The sequence below is a fragment of the Mirounga leonina genome, unplaced genomic scaffold (assembly GCF_011800145.1).
Source record: "Mirounga leonina isolate KUSES-001 unplaced genomic scaffold, KU_Mleo_1.0 Mir_171, whole genome shotgun sequence".
Taxonomy (NCBI): Eukaryota; Metazoa; Chordata; class Mammalia; order Carnivora; family Phocidae; genus Mirounga; species Mirounga leonina.
The window spans coordinates 4,657,581-4,675,184 of record NW_023270436.1 but is presented as its reverse complement, the minus strand read 5'-3'; the positions used below and the strand labels follow the sequence as shown (position 1 = coordinate 4,675,184).

Below are 17,604 nucleotides of genomic sequence, written 5' to 3'. Positions count from 1 at the left end.
GGGATTGCCAGTGTGGGAGATGGGTCTTTCCGCGGGGCCACCAAAGAGGACCTTGCTCAGAAGGTGACATTTAAAGTAGGTCCTGAGGGTGAGGGGTGTGGGTACAGATATCACGGGTTGGAGTGGCCCAGGGAGAAGGGGGAGCCATGCAGCCTCGTGCCTGGTGCAGCAGGGGCCGGTGCGGCTCGAGCAGAGTGAACAAGGGGACAGCAGAGTGTCAGGGAGGTGGCAGGTGCTGGGGTGAGAGTTCTGGGCTGTGTAGGGCCTTATGGATCTTTGTAAGGACCTACGCTTTTATGGGAACGAGACGAGCATTCCTGGAGGATTTTGACTGGGAGAGTGAAAATAGCTGGCTTCTGTTTGAACAGAAGAGCCCTGGCTGCTGCGTTGGGCAGTATGGTGGTGGGGCCGTGTGGAAGGAGTGGACACGGGAGGATGAAGGCATTAAAGATGTTTGTGTCCCAGGTAGAACTGGCGGGCTTTCCGGACAGACTGGATGTGGGCTACTGAGGAAGGAGGAGTTCAGGATGAACGAGGTGTCGGTCTGAGCGACCGGGAGGGTGGAAGGGGGAGAGCACACGGGGGGAGGGTGGGGGTGGTGAGGGGCAGGAGTTCGGCATCAAGTCTGAGATGTCTGTTGGACACACGACTGGAGCTGTCCAATAGGCAGTTGGATGAAAGAGTCTCGAATTTGGGAGAAAAGTCCAAGCTGTAGGTAAAACTTCATGATTCTTATACCTTAAAACCCCACCCCTTGGTCTGCGGGCAATGAATTCCCCTGGCGCTTACAGTCAGATGTCTGTGGCCTTTAAATACTGCTCTTGGTGAATGTGAGCATTCCTCTGATTGGCCCAGCGCCGGCCTGATCTTTGCTAGGTCACCACAAACACAGCCCTGGTCAGCTAATTGTTGCGGTCCCTGTAATGGAGAGCCAGGAGTAATCCTTTGTGCAGGATGTTGCTCCCGTATCTCAGCAGGGAAAACACCAGGACCAGGAATAAATTGGTGCTGGTTTTGGCTGCCAGCTGGCCCCTGGTAACCAGGATGGCCTGCAGGGTGCCCGATTTGTAGATGCCCTTCATGGCCACCTGGAAGAACCCAGCTAACCAGCATGTATAGGGCATGACCCCGGGACCCTGGCCTCATTAGTAGCTGCTCTCACTTGGAGGAGCCAGCCCGCCCATTAGGCAAGCAAGAATCCCCATTTAATGAGGCCCTTCCTGGTACACGTGCACAATAATCCTGGGCCACACGGCAGGAGGAAGGTTTCCACTCAGAAGCAGACTCTTTGAAAGGTAACTGGATTTTCTTTTTTCTTTCTTTCTTTTTTTTTTTTGTAACTAGATTTTCTGAGTGTGATTCTGCTCTTCACTTCCCCACTGTAAGCGTGACTGGGCCTGGCATCGAGCTGGGGACGTTGTCATCTCTCAGTGATGTGTAGGCACAGAGAACTGACTCATTACACTTAGCGTCTCGGGCATGGACTCTGGAGGCAGACCGTGGCCAGTCCAGGAGGCTCTCCACCCGTCCCACCATGTGATCTGCTTCAGCCGGGTTTTCCCTGTGCTAGCACCAGGAATACGGCCACCGCATCCCTTCTGGGCATGTGGGCGGATTGCCCTTGCTGGCTGGTCCCTGTGGCCGGATGGTGGCTGGATGGTGGCCGGTTCTGGCCTCACTTCCTGGTGGGGCTTCCATTGTCAGGGAGGAGAAATGCCAGATCTCTCACTTCCCTTTGGGTCAGAGAGCAGCGCTCTAGGGGCAGAACAGAGGGGTGAGTGTGCACCATGTGTGTAAGAGTGAGGCAGAGCCTTGCACCTGTTCACGCTTGCAGACCCACAGCCATCTCTGGGGGGCCAGTAAGAAAACAAACAATAACTGGTTGGCAGAGGGGAGAGGGGCTGGGGGTCTGGAGGGCAGCAGTGGAAGGAGGACGTTTCACTGTCGTCTTCTTTGTATTTTCAGAATTTGGAATCCCAGGAATGTATTATTTATTCAAAATTAACATGTTTATTAATAATGTTAATTTTGAATAAATAATGCCTGATAATATTATGGGGGGCACCTGGGTGGCTCAGTCGGTTAAGCATCCGACTCTTGATTTCGGCTGAGGTCATGATATCAGGGTTGTGGGTTTGGGCCCCACATTGGGCTCCATGCTAGGCTTGGAGCCTACTTAAAAAAAAAAAATAATGATGATAAATTAGCATTATGATTCCCAACTCCATATTTCGGTGCAGCTGAGAACATCTTGGGAACGCAGAGGAGAGCTAACACGACCCAAAGCCAGGCCCCGTGCACAGGCCAGAGCCCCCTGGTGCTCTCTCTCACGCCAGTCGGCGTGGCTTTGCCTCTCCTCTTTGGGGGGACCTAATGGCAGTGGATTCCATAAGTCATTTTCTATAACAAGAATTTCCCTCAAGGTTGGCGATAGGAGGGAACAGAGGGGCTGACTTGGAAAAGTTGTATCTCGGAAGTCGGTGTGAGAGATGGTTTCTGGGTCGGCATTTCCTGAAAGGGTTTGGGGGATGTTGTCAGCAAGATAGAGGCAGAGGGAAGAAAAAAAGTAATTGTGGCAATTGTCTTAGCTGTCTTCGGGCTTGTCATGGTACTGCTGATAAAATCAAATAAGCTGGAAGTGAGGGTGAGTGTTGGTGGCAGAAGTAGTCCTGGGTTTGCTGGCTGAGAAAGTGGGGGTGCCTGAGTGTTCCCTCGTTCTGGGATTTATTGCTTCCAGCTCTGGGAAAACGCTGGTAAGCAAAACTCGGCTCACTCATACCAGCCTGCGAGGGACTTTAAAATATTTAAAAAGAAAAAAAGATTATATAGTTTCCTTTTCCTGGGGTTGGGAAGTGGGGCCACAGGTTGGCCACCTTCTCGCGAGCTGATTTAGGAGGCAGATGGAGAGTGTCTTGGCTGGCTGCCAGCAGGAATGTGGATTTGAGAGTCAAAAGGAAAAGAAACCAAACGAGAGAGAGAGAGAGAGAGAGAGAGAGTTGAGGATGGTAGCTTTCTATTTTTAAACAAATATTTATTTTTAAATAAAGTGTTCCTTGATTAGATGATTTGGATTAGACATATGGACAACACTATAACACACCCTCATTGTCCCATCCCCAGCTTCTTTTTTTCTTACTACCTAGCTTTATTTTCATCACATTTTAAAAGAACTAAATATTACATATCTAATTGGAGTCTTTTCTTTTTTTTTTAAGATTTTATTTATTTACTTGACAGACTCAGCGAGAGAGGAAACACAAGCAGGGGGAGTGGGAGAGGGAGAAGCAGACTCTCTGCAGAGCAGGGAGCCTGATGCGGGGCTCGATCCCAGGACCCTGGGATCATGACCTGAGCCGAAGGCAGACGCTTAACGACTGAGCCACCCAGGCGCCCCTCTAATTGGAGTCTTAACGTGCCTCCTGCTGGTTTCATTCTCTCTCTTCTCTGAGGTGGACATTATCCTCACCATGCATGTTTTTATGGTTTTTAATATAAACTATATAGAGAATGGCTGCCCATGTGCTTACCATTTTTATACAAAGTACTAGGCCATACGGATCCTTTCACAACTTGATTTTTTCCTTTTTTTTTTACTTAAGAAAATTAAGATATAATTAACATACTATAAAATGCATCCTTTAAAAGTATACAATCCAGTGGTTTTTTAGTAGATTCATAAAATTGTGGAATCCTCCCTACTACCTAATTTCAGAACATTTTCATCAGCCCCAAAAGAAGCTCTGTACCCACCGGCCATCAACTTCCATTGGACAGTTAGATTGTTTTCACTTTTCGGCTGTTCTGGAAAATGCTACAATGAACATTTGTGTACAACTTGTTTGTGGATACTGTGAGCTTTTTCTGTGCCAAGTTGGGAATTTTCTAGAAGGATTTCACATTGCTAGGAAGCGCTCCTCACCCCGTTGAGGTCAGAGTTCACCACTGAGTCCAGAGCCATGGCTAAGGGCTGGGTGTCAGGATAATACCACGGCAGGCGGGCGGGGGAGACACGTTCCCAGGAGGAGGAGGAATTGTGGGTGAGCGGGAAACACAGCTCATCAGGTGTTTACTAGAAGGTCAGGAACAAAATGTGTTTTCTCAGAGATCACAAATATCTACAGGGACCTGAGGGATACCGTAACTGAATAAAGTGGTCTGTTGGAGAGTTTCAGCCCCATGGGTGGGGACGGCATTCTGTGGCTGAGTGTTGCCACATGGGCACGTGGGGTGGTCGTGCCTGGTCTCCCCATTTTCCCGAAGAAGCCAGAAATCCCATGTCTTTGGGGGAGTGTATGTGTGGATTCTCTGCGTTTAAAAATATTGACAGCTAGTTCAAATTTTGTAAAAACACGGTAGTGGGGGGCAGTTAATGAAGTATGGCTCTGGCCACGTGCAGCCCAGTGGACCACGCTGTAACCTCTGGGTTTTCTACTGAGCTTTTCCTGGTCAACCAGAAAAGTAATAAAGGAACCTCGACTCTTGGACTGTTCCCATTTGACATCGTCTCAGAAATTTTTTCCAAGTTCTATATAAAAATTTGATGATGGGAAGTCAGGAAATGAAACCAATGAGGAAACAATGTTTTGAGTCCGAAAGATTATAAGTCCCTGCTCGAGACTCGTGGCTGTTAAATATTTTTAGACCTTTGACTGCCAACCACTGCCCAACTCATGAACCTGAAACGTTCTTCCCACAGCAAGCTCAGGCAGTGCTGCCTTTGACGAAACAGAAATGAGGAGGTAGTGCCTGGATTTTTTGGAATTGCAGAAGGAGATGATTTATTCATGCCAGATTCTGAGAGCTGGCCATTAGATCATGATGAAAAGAGCTGCGTGACAGGCAGAGAGACGGACTACAGAGCCTCTGCCCTGTTGATGGGACTGATGAGCAGTGATTGCTTCTTTCCTCCCTGGGAGGACTGATGTGGGGGCCGTCACGGAGTGGGAAGCATGTCCGGAGGGGAAAGGGTGTGATGAGCGACCCCAAGCAGTGGGGCTGAAGCAGTTGCTCGTCTAATTAGCCTGTTGTTCAAAGATCAGCCTGAGTCCAGCCTCCTCCAGGAAGCCTTCCCTGACTTGCCAATCTGTCTTCTCCCAACATCTGGTCTTGGCGTTCACTAAGCACGTGTTCCTCTGAGATCTTGTTCCAACTGTTGCTGGATATTCACTGATACTCAATGAGCAACAACTATGTCCCAGGCAGGGTTCTGAGTGCTGGGGACACAATAATGAGCAAAGCAGGCAAAGATCCCACATTCATAGGAGTGTGTATGTGTGCATGTGCGAGAGAGAGAGAGAGAAAGAGCTGGCTAACGGGGTCAAAACTGTAAGCACGGGGCATGGAGCTTTAGATGGTGTGGTCAGAACAGGCTTTACTGAGCAGGTGGTATTTGAACAAAGACTGAATGGTTGTTCTTTTGCATTTAGCACCTTGTGTTCATGCTGAATGGTTTCGGATAAACTTTTCCCATGATTTTTTAAAAAGCTTAAAATAGATTTACTCATTTATTCAGCAAACATTTGCTGAAGATCTGTTTGGCTTCTATTCGTCCTTTGGGTCTCAGCTCAAATGTCAGTTCCTTACAGGGGCAGGCCCTGAACACCTTTCATTGTCTCCTTTTGTAATATATATTCTAGTTTAAAATGAAAATGGACTATTTAAAAGTTGTATTTACAATTTTTTAATTGAAAAAATTTATTTAGACTTTTAAAAAGAAATTTAATTCTATTTAATTTTTAGGATAGCATCTTTCATGACCAGGACTTACCTTATTTATTTACCTGATTAGCAAGACAGGGATCTTATCTATTTTGTCTACCAATGAATTCTTAGTGCCTCACACATAATATGTGCTTAATAAATGTCACTCCACAAATGAATGTACTAGGGACCACAGTGACTGTAGTGTTATAATAGGCTTGGCCTTTGAAGAATTAGGTTCATACCATCCAGTAGTCATGTTCCTTGGTATTTTGCTCAAAGGAGTTGAAAGCTTATGTCCACCAAGATGTCCTTCAGCAGGTGAGGGATTAAATAAACTGTGGTCCATCAGACAATGGAATGTTATTTGGCACTAAAAAGGAATAAGCTGTCAAGCCAAAAAAGACCTGGAAGAACCTCAAATACATATTACTAAGTGAAAGAGGCCAGTCTGAAGAGGCTGCACACCACACCATAGGATTCCAGTGATAGGATATTCTGGAAAAGGCAAAACTTTGGAGACAGTAAAAGATTGGTTGCCAGGGATTGGGCAGAGAAGGGATGGATAGGCAGAGCAGAGAGGATTTTTTGGATGGCGAGAATACTCTATAGGGCACCATAATGGTGGAATCCATGTCATCGTGCCTCTTCGGGGGCATTTGCTCAATGTGATCATGGATCTGTATGTACCTTGCCTTTTGGTCGTTTAAAAACATAATGCCAGAGAAGGGCTCTTAAGACAGAGACCCTGACAGAGGTCAGCCTCTCTCGCTCCATTTCTAGAAAAGCTCATGTGGGGAAAGCTTCAGCATCTCAGCCTGGTAGCGCAGAACCATCTAGAAGTTTGTGGGGGTTGGTGGGTAATAGTCGATGTAAATGGCACAACTTGCTGGAGAAGAGTTCAAAGTTTTGAACCCCCTCTCTCCCCCCTTCTCTTATTTCTCCCTCCCTTCCTCCTCCCCTCTCCCTGTCTCCTCCCTCCCTCCCCCAAACAGCTATTATTGTCATCATGGGTTATATGCTGATAAATGGCTGGATGTGGCTCTTGGGGACAGGCTGCTGGGTTGGGTGCCCCATACCCCTCCTCTGCCCCCATCTCTCCTTTTCCTCCCTGCTGGCCTGTCTGAGCTGCAACCACACTGTGCATTCAAAAGCTGCCTCAGCTCCACCCCAGGGGTCCCAGGGTCCCAGGGAAGAGGCTCCCAGGTTTACTAAAGGGGAAGCTCCCATGGGAAACAGGGCTTTGGGAACCAAGTCCTTCTGGGAGGGTGCTGTGTGCTCAGCCTCGGGGGGAGAAGCAGCCAAGCAGCGTTTCCTGCCTGACCTCTCCGAACACATGCACACGCACACACACGCATGCACACATACATGCACATACACAATCACACACATGTGCAAACCCACATACATGCACATACATGCACACGCACACACACAGACATACATGCTCACATGCACACACACATTTCTCCACCCCAGGGAAAAATATCTAATGAATATCTCACGGGTGGACTACTGATCCAGATTCCTCAAAGGCAGTTGGTAATTATTAAATTGAGAGGATCATGAAAGCACTTTCCTAAATTTGAAAGGCTTATCAAGGATAGATCAGGAACAGGTAAAATTAATAATTAGAAGCCCATTTCCATAGAAATGGACTTACTTGCAAGCATATCAGCTGCCTGAAATAAAAGACCCCCTTCCTCCGGTTTGAGGGAAATGACTTAGAATAAACACTTGTGCATAAAAGTGACTCACAGTTGAGCCATTATTCTGTTTGTAGTTGGACTTGGGCAGATTCCTGTCGCTGGTCCAGCTCATGGGCTGGACAGTCAGAGAGGAGCAGGAAGGGCTCAGGAAGGGAGAAGGGGGCTGGCCCTCTCACACAGACCCTGCCCCCTTTGCCCAAAGACTGGCTGCTTCTGTACGCCAAGACCAGAGTGCAGATTTAGCAGGATTAAATTGCTGAGAACACAGACAGTTATGCTCCTTTTCTTCTCCTGCTGGGGGCGTCTCACTTTCTTGGCATTTGCCTTGCTGAGGTCTACTGAATGCTGAGAACCCAAGAGGTATTAGAAGCAGCTCCCAAGTCATGGTTCCAAGCATGGTGCAGCCCAAAGAGTAATTGAAGATCTGGTCCAATAGGACTGAGTGTCTCCTGACTCAACAGATGGAGAAGTGAGGACTTGCTGTGGACCAGAGAGGAGACTTCAGGCTGGGAGAGGAATGAGGGTGGCTGAAGCGAGGGCCTCAGTCCCTAAGACCCTGAAATCCCTTCGGCAACTCAGAATCAGCCATTAGCCTCCCCTTGCTCTGCCTTCTCACTAAAGATGCCCAGGTATACTGGAGTCCCCTGGTGGGGGTTCTCCTCTGTGCCCACTGTCGTCCTTCTCATGAAGCAAGGGATTTTTATGCCGTACACACTGTCTTCCCCGTGCAGAACACCGTGACGAGTAGATACTTGAGGACTCAGAGCTCCCATGTCCCACACCCAGCTTAAGCTCAGCTGGGACACCCGGCTGTGTCATTTTAATACATTTATGTTTCAATTTGAATAGCTATTTCTGGCTAGTGGGCACAGTATCGGACAGAGCAACATCAGAGAGTTTCTTAACACCTTGGCCACATGGAAAAGGGTTGGACACGACCAATTCTATATGGAGTCTAGTGTGGTTCTGATTTGGTGGAATTCTGTATTGAGCAAGTCATTTCTGTCAATACTGTTACTACGTCTGAAGCTTGCCTCTGGTACCTGTTGGTTGCTTCTAACCATCCAGGTGTGGTTTTCAACCTCTTCTTAAGTCAGCAGGTGGGAAGGGAGCTGTCCATGGTAGGAGATTTCTGGTGGGCAAGCAGCAAGACCAGGTTCATTTTCAAAACTCTTTCTGCACAACCTGCCCACACCCTGAAAGACAGACCAGAGGCTTCCAAGCCCATTTTGGTCCAGGCAGGCCCACTGGCAGGAAAGGAATAGGTTGGTTGGTATGACTCAGGCCTTGGGGAACCATGAATTGGTCACTCTGCTGTCAGATTCCTTGGCTGGGGATAAAGCTAGCATCAGGGTGATGGAAAAGGCTACAGAACAGAGTCCTTCACAAACCCTGTGCTGCATGGCTTCTGTTTTAACTCTCTGTTCAGCAACTTCTGCTGTTGGTACAATAGTCGGCCTACAGTTTACAACATCCCTGTCAATGACAAGATACTCCCTGTGTACAAAAATACTGAGAATGATGCTAGTCTTTTTCACGTTTATGTGTCCCATCCACCTTCTTCCCCTCTTCCAAACACATAGGCAGTGCTGCCACTCCATGAATTAAGGCTGGTGGATTCTTACATCTCATCCCATTTCAGGGTCATGAAATGAGGAATCACTGTAGCATTTTATGTGTCACTCATAGTTTTGTAGTGAGCCAGCGAGTTACGGAGTCCTTCCCATGCTTGGTCTCATGATGCTCCCGCCAGCCTGTGAGGTCACCACTGTTCTCCCCAAATCCTAAAACTCAGAGTTTGAACCACGGGTCCATAGACACACAGCTAAGTAAATGTGGAGGTAGCCAGAGTCCAGGATGTGCCTCAGGAATGGAGTGATGGTAGCACCAGACAAGAGGCTCAGGGCCACTTGCTGTGTGCACAAGTGGGAGTGGGGAGAGCTGTCTGACCTGCTCATTCGAGGGAGAACAGTCTGCTTCCCACTGAGCCCTGCAGATGGACTGCCCACCCATTTGGAGTTGTGGGTCACTGACGGACAGCCCACGAGTTAGGCTCTGTCGACACTGCCATGTACTCTGTTGAAGTTGGCAATCACTCTTTCCATCGGCGAGGAGGAATGTGGCAATTTATCTCAGACTACTGAGTCTCAGGTTTTAAATTACACTTCAACATGTGTTTGTTTTCCAGGGCAAATGGCTCCTTCTATGAGATCTTGCAAGTGGACTTCGGGATCGACAACAGCAGTGGCCTGGCTGGGGCCCAGCCCATCACCTGGCAGGTGGAGTATCCAGTGGAGGACTCCATGAGCGAGCTGGCCGTCTCTGAGATCTTCGTCAGCCAGACATCCTTTGTGGGCATCGTCCCTCTTGCGATGGTGAGAAATTTGAGCTTCAGAAGAGGGTCACCAAGAGGTTTTCTGGAGTGCTTTTAATGTTCAAAGAAGCATGATGTGTTTTATAATCTGTTATTTTTTATGCACTTGAGAATGTTTAAGCAAGGGAAATACACTCAGATTACTTTTTATTTACCTGCTTTCTATAATGCCTTTTTGGAAACTATTTGGGGTCTACAGCAAATCTCTTCTCCTTTGTGGATATTGGTGAACATTTCCTGGGGGCTCCTGTTCTTCATGGTCTGAATCTGGGCCCACATCAGGACCAAGTGCTGTGCTGGGTGGAATGCACCAGGCATGTGTGTGGGGACAACGCTCTGCACGCTTCACCGGGCAGTTCCCAGGTAGCGTGGGGATGGGCAAGCTGAAAAATGCGATGGACTGAAGCAGCCTTGTTGGGAACTGACCAGGTCCCAGAGTCCATGAACCACTTCCGTTTCTGTTCCTGGCCTGGAGGTGACCAGATTTTTCCTCTGAGCTTGGTTGAAGCTCCATTCACGACCAGGCTCAGGGGCCACATCTGAGAACAGCGTTATGCTTGAGGTTCCAGAATGTAAAAAGGACAGTGCTGGTGATCCATAGGGATTATCAATCCCTGGGAGCACCACGTTCCTAATACCTTTCCCACACTGGAAATGTTCAGTGGAACAGGAAATATTCTGCATTACTTCGGCCTTCCTGTCTGGGAGCAAAGTGTAGGGGTCAGCACCCAGATATTCTAGGGAAGTGTGTGGATATTTCTATCATCCATACTCAAGTTGGATACCAGAGTTAAGATCCTTGCAAACGAAACCCCACACCTAACAATGAAGTCTGCAATTCACATATCTGTGTTCTTACTCTTGTCTGTGCCCAAAACACACTTTCCCCATGTATCTGCATGCCTGGCTCCTCCCTTCACCTTGACTGTTAAGAGATGCACCCTCCCCTGGCCACGTTGGCCAGAACTGGCTCTCTGCCTGCCCCCTTCTCTGTGCATGCCACCACCCTGTTTCATCTTTCGTAGATGTTATTGGTGTTGGAGGTGCAGGGCTCACCATCCATCTCCTCCCTACAAGGTGAGATCTGTGAGGGTAGGATTCTGGTCAGTTGTGTCCACATCTGTGATCCCAGCACCTAGAACAATGCCTGGGACAGTTACTATATGCTGTGAATGAATGTCAGCGAATGAGTGAACCCCTTGCTTTAACCCGAGCTACTGGGCTCATCTAATTCTTGAAAGTTAGCCTGACGGAGTTTACCCACATCAGCAGCGATCTGCATTTTGGTTTTTGTGCAGCGACAATCAGCAGGAAATGGCCCTGTCAAAGGGCAGAGATGGATGGATGTGGATTTTAAGGCAGAAAGAGACTGTTCTGATTCTCCAGATCAACCTTGATCTGGCTGAGATTGGCTTGCGTCTTTACTCTGAGTCCTTACACTGTTGCTCTGAGCTTAGTGCGCAGCACCCGATTCACTGGGGATTCTGTCGCCCCCTGTCGCTTCTGAGGCCGGAATTCCAAGGGAGAAGGTCAGGCCCTCCTTGGATGGGCAGGTGCCGGTTCTGGGAGGAGCAGGAAAGGAGGCGGAACCGGGACAGGGGTGCCAAGCGCAGCACCCCGAGGACTAACTCCAGCCCGCTGGATCACACACAGCCGTGGCCGTGGTCACGGATTGGCTATGCTGCTTTAACTCTGTCATGGCGTACTCCGCATCCGCAACTGTGTGGCCTTGGCCCTGCTTCAGTTTTAGCGTCTCGCCCGCCCTAAGTCCCCTTCTGAGGAGAGCGCCTGGCAGTGGGGACAGTCATTCGGCTGTCACTGGGCTTCAGGGGCGTGCTGGTCGTCTTGTCTCTTGGGATCCCCTTTCCTGATGAGACCTGTCCTATGGACACACAAATGCCCTGGTCATGGTGACATCCTCTCTCACGGCCCCAGGCTGAGTGGGCTGTCCCTCCCAGGGTCAGGGCTCTTAGTGGGGACAGCACAGAGTCGGGGGGAGGGTTAGGAAGGAAGAGCCTGGCAGAGCAGGGAAAGCAGGCATTTGGAATGTGGTCCTAGATCAGGGGTTGGCTTGGACGGTCTCTGCGGGGGCCGGTGCTTCCCGGTGGGGCATCCGTGCTCCTGTGTCTTACTGACAGGCGCCAGGGCACAGCGTGGGGTGTGGAGTCCCGTGGGTGCTGGCGTGCTCGCCACATCCGGAGGCTTCTCTGCTTCCCTCCCTCAGCCACCGCCATTCCCTCCCCTCGGGGGCTGTGCCTTGCCGCTCCAGGGAGGCTGGGTCTACGGGGTGCACGCGGCATGTCTCTGACTATTGACGCCGCTCAGTGCTCCCCATCTGGCTGATCTTTACCTAGGGATGGTTTCCCGCATTGGGCTTTAATTCCTCTTGGTAGCAGAGCGCCGGGGTTGGATGGTTGAGTGGTGTGTGTCACCATCTATCTCTTGGATCATTGTGAAGAGTGGCTCTGAAGTAACCCCCGGGGACCAGAGCTATTCTGTGAAGTTTGCTGTGGGATCAGTTGTTTCAGCTGTGCTCCCTGGACCCACAGCTGCCAAGGGGAGAGTTCTGCCTGCTGTGCCTAGCAGGGAGTACCTGCTAGGTGCTTCTTCCTTTTCCCTCCCCCTTCCCGCTCCTCCTTTCCCCTTCTCCTCCCCTTCCTCCTTCCCTCCCCCTTCTCCCTCCCCAATCCCTCCCTCCTTCGTCTCCTCCTCCCCTTCTCCACCTCCTTTCTTCCTTCTCAGTGGCAACTGACTCTGGACGACTCCGCATGATGTAAGGGTGCTCCATGACTTGTGCACAGAACATCCACAGGTGGGCTTGTTGTTGTATGTTTGTACCCAGAAGCAGAAACCACTTTAGTAGTGAGAGCAGAGTGATGTAAGCCCAAGCATGCAGCTACGCAGGAGTTAGAATGGATGAGAAGCCAGACACAACAGAAGAATCGGGAAGTGGGGCTTCCCGTTGTGCAATAAAACTCTTGTTCTGGCCAGAATAAGAGTCCACTGGACTCGGGGCTGGGGCAGGAGGAGGTGTTCCTGGGAACCAGGGCTGGGTCACCTGAGCAGCCAGAACCCAGCAGGGAGTGCAAATGAAGCCACACGGGCTCTGGTTGATGCCATTGTCTTGCTGGTTTTATTGCCCAACACGACTCTGATGTCCCAAAGTGTGGCTTGTTCTTCAGAACCCTGTGCATTCAGAGCACAGCCACGCTGAGTCCCGGGCCTGCCCAGAATGGTCCACTTGTCTGGTTTCTGGTCTCTTTTCACCTTAAAAGTCAACGCGAGAGAACTCTCCTGGCCACTCAGGCCAAATTAGTTCTGTCCTCCTTATATTCTTGCTCACTTGCCTCTTGTAGATCATACCACTGTTTGCAATTCATGCTTATTTATGTGATTGTGCATGTCTGTCTCAGTCTGGCTCCAGTCATGAGAAAGCATTGAAACAGAGAAAGTTTAATATAAAGGGTTATTAATTATAACAGAGACTGGAATAACGAGGGGATTGCTTAGTAAGAAGTCAAGAGAACTCTGAAGAATGTCCGAATGGCAGCCATCAGGAGCATCCACTGCCCCAGGGCTGAGCTAGAGTGCTCAAGGAACAGCATCCCCCCCAACCCCCAGATCCAGCCCTTGTTGGAGAGGGTGTGGTCCCAGCTCATCGAACGTGGAGAAGTTGCCGACGTAGCATGCCGGCAGAACTTACTAGAATTCTGAAGACTGCTCTTTACAGAGAGGTGTCTCATCAGAGGCATCGGAAGCACCAAACCACTCAAGGTGGCAGCTGGGTAGAGCTGCCGGGTGCTGGGTGCTGCGGGAGCTGGACCTGAGGGGGGCTACTGGTGCTGCGGAAGTCACGGCTCGTGCACGGTGGCAGCCTGCAGACAGAGTGCACCAGAGTCCCAAGGCAAGCCCTTTCCCTCAGAAACGTCTCTCCGACATCCCTACCGACAAAGCTCAACACCTTGCTTTTTGGCAAAGGAAAAATATATTAAGGGCTCAGATCCATTTTCATAGAGCAGGTAATGGGGGGTGAATTTGGAGCTGGGCAGCAATAGATTGATAAGCAGAAACTGGATCGCAAGCCCCTGGATGGGAGGGACCATGTTTGCTCTGACCACTGGGGGCTTTCTCAGCACCTTGCATGGTGCCGAGTGTACAGTGTTTGCTCAACAAATGAATGGATGGTTATATTTACCATCAGAGCCCAAGTCCACTGGCTGGAGCTCTCATTTGCTGTGTTAATCTCCTTTTGCCACAGTAAAAAATCACTACAAACTTAGTGGCTTAAAGCAACAGAAAGTCATCATCTTACAATCTGGAGGCCAGAGCCTGAAATGGGTCTCACTGGACTAAAATGAAGAACTGCATCCTTCCGGAGGATGGGAAGGAGAATCCGTTTGTTGCCTTTTCCAGCTCCTGGGGGCCGCCTGCATCCCTTGGCCCCTGGCTCCGTGTCACTCAGACCTCTGCTTCTGTCATTACGTCTCCTCTCTGACCCTCCTGCCTCCCTCGGTCCCTTATAAAGACCCTTGCTATGGCATGGGGGCCACTTGGATATTAGCTAGAAAAATCTCCCCATCTCAAGAGTCTTCACTTCCCCTCTTGCCATGCAAAAGTAACATATCCATAGATTCTGGGGATTATGATGTGGACATCCTGGAGGAGCCATTATTTCCCCCCCACCTGCCTTGTGCAGGACCCCAATCTCCCCTTTCTGCCCCTCCCCTTTCTGCTCTTCCTCGGGCTGTTTACCCAGAACTCTCCATCCCTCTTCCCATGATCTGTTCTTTTGTTGCCTCCCCAGGCTATTGCCTGAGGAGCTTTCTGGACCTCAGTGTCATCCCCAGCCAACCTACCACCTCTGATGTCTCTAGGCTCCCGAAGACACTGCCCTCCTGGGAAGAACTCTGCACTCTGCTCTTCCAGAAGATCCCACAGCAGAGCCCCCACAGGCACGGTGATCACAAGCCTCTTCGTTTACACAGACAGCCTTTCATCATGGAAGTTAGGGGCCCCCACGGGGCTGGGGCTAAGGAAGCTCCTGTGATAGTTCCACATCCTTCTCCTCCAGCTCCGGGAGCTGGGAAGAGGAGACCTGAGGGCAGAGCCCACCTGGCTTCTCATTCTCCATGTAGCCTTAGAGGGGTCACCTAACTTCTCTTTGCTTTAGTTTCTCATTGTGAGTTTCCAAGTAAGAACACTGGTCCTGTCTCCTGCGCAGTGGTGTCATATGGACTAAGTGAGATACTACAAATATGAACATGCTTACACTATCCAGGCAAGTATAAAGGTCGTGTATGTAGTGGAAAGCACCCCAGGTAGATGCAAGCAGATTCAACCATTGTGTAGAATTAACGACCTTCTCTACCGTATTAGTTTTGTTATCCTGTTGATTTCCTGAGGTGAGGTACATACTGGGAAAATTCCAGTCATTTTCACCTTTGAGGCAGTTGGCAAAGAAACATCTTGGTCAAGAGTACAGCCTATTGGGTCAACCTGTTTAGACTGAAATTTGAACTTTAATGTTTACTAGCTTTGTTATCGTGGGCACATCACTTTACTTCTCTGAAACTCAGTTTCCTTGTCTGTAAACTGTAGAAATGAGGTTTCCTGTCTTACAAAGTTTTGTGAGGACTCAGTGGGACACTGCAGGGAAGGTGTCAGTGTTGTTGGCCGGCACATTGTCAGCACTCAGTCAGATTTAGTCATCATTCTTTTCATCATGGCTGCCATTTTCTCTGGCCACATGCAGGCACATCTGTCAGACTTTGGGTGAAAGCCAAGCAGAAGTTCAATCTCAGGGTGGGTGGTGGGTTCTCCTGTGGAAAGAAAAGAGTTTTGATTTGATGAAAAAAACAAGAGATAGCCATGGTGCAGAGGTGGGGAGATGAGATCTGGCATTTGGGGACTCAGCTGTGACAGGGCAGAGAGGAGGGGAGACTGTTGGGTGGGCTGTCAGCTGTGACTCCTGCCCTTGGAATATCTCATTCAGTCTCACTGCACCTTCTGAGGAGGCACTATTACCCTGGGAGGCAACCCCAGGCTTATGATTTAGAACTTTGCTACCACAGTTACGTGATCCTGGGTAGCGTTGGATACTGTTGGCACCTTTTGGGTAGTGAAGCAATCTCTACTTCATGAAGGTAAATATGCAGCTTTGGGGTAATGTCTGATAGGACTAGGGAGAGACCCCAAGACTGGAAGCCAGGGCAGGGGCTGATGCAATGGTCCAGGCAGGAAGGCTTGCAAAAGAACAGGGGCAGTGGTGATGTACTCATCCATCTGTCTTTCCATCCATCTGTCTGTCCATCTGTCCATTCATCTATCCATCTGTCCATCCATCCATCTATCCTTCCATCCATCCATTCGTTCATCCAACTATCCATCTTTCCATCCATCATTCCATCCATTCATCTGTCTGTCTACTCATCTGCCCATCCGTCTGTCCATATGTTTGTCCATCCATCCATCTGTTCTTCCATCCATCTGTTCCTTCATCTATCCATGTATCCATTTGTCTGTTTGTCCACCCATCCATCTGTCCTTCTATCCATCTATTCATTCATCCAGCTATCCATCTTTCCATCCATCCTTCCATCCATTCTTATGTCTGTCTACTCATCCATCTGTCCTTCCATCCATCCATCCACCCACCCATCCACCCACCCATCCATCCATTCATCTATTTGTTCATCTATCCATCTGTCCCTTCCTTACTTCCTTCTTTCATTCCTTCTTTCTTTCCCTCCATCTAGTCAATTACTATACAACAGACATTTATTTAGTATGTGGTGGATTCATTATTTTTTGTACATGGGGAGGAGGAAAGTGGAGTTGATGGAAATTTTGGAGTTGGAAACGATTTGGGTCTGATAATTCCATTTCTAGCAGAACAGCACAGATGGTCAAAACCTTCAAAAATCCCATCTTAAAAAGGGCAGTCAAAAAAGAGGAGTGTCATAACCCAGGGTAATAATGATGTTTTCTGCATCATCTTTAAAATCTAAAACTTGAAAATAGTCTTTTTGCTGTCCCCTCCATGCCTGGGAAATGCTAACTTGGTGCCTGTTTCTTTTCTTTATGAAAGCATAAGTTTTCTTTCTTTTCCCTTCCACTGTGTCCTTTCACTCCCCCTCACTTCTCTTCGGTTTTCTGTCCAGTTACTGAGCTTTGAGCTTAGAGATTTATTTCCAAGGGTGGTGTCGAGAGCAGGCCTGGAGCCTGCTATCCAACTACAGTTCTTAAAACTAAAAAGCCCAGCTCTGCACATGCAGATAAAAACACATTATCTTTCAACAAGATTGGAATAAAAAAAGTGAACACATTTGGTGAGTTTCTAGGCAACTGGGTACACAGGCTCCACATGGAAAAAAACAAGAGATGATCAGATTTGTCTTTAGCTGTAGTGGCCTGAGACTTTACGAGACCTGGGCACGTGTACTTCTTTCCTTCCACCGATGCCCGTGTGCCTCCTGTGTGTCCTAGTAGATGCTGATGCAGGGGCACAGAGCCCCCAGCTCGCGTGCTGCTCACACGCCAGGACAGTCCGTTCCGTTATCTCAGGTGCCGAGAACTCGTGCTGGAAGCAGAACAGAGAGGCTGGGAAGGGGGTGGGCAGTGTCAGAGCGATCAGGAAGACATCCTTCCAAGGGTCCAGGGTCTGCCCTGAGACCTAACCCAGGAGGACGAGCCAGCTGTAGACGGCTGTGGAGGAAGAGCATTCCAGCAGAGGGAGCAGTGCACAACTGCAGGCGGGGCGAGGCTTGGTGTGTTTGAGGACCTCAGAGAGGGCTGCTGGCTAGAGTGGGCAGAGGACCTCAG

At 49.3% G+C, this 17,604-nt stretch overlaps 1 protein-coding gene across 1 annotated transcript in view; it reads left to right on the top strand.

The window, feature by feature from the left end:
• Positions 1–17,604, top strand: part of LOC118018372 (transmembrane protein 132B) — a 324,057-nt gene that overhangs the window by 230,319 nt on the left and 76,134 nt on the right. The window contains exon 4 of the mRNA XM_035016819.1: positions 9,598–9,784. Coding sequence (XP_034872710.1) covers positions 9,598–9,784 — 187 coding nt within the window. The remainder of the gene's footprint in view (positions 1–9,597; positions 9,785–17,604) is intronic.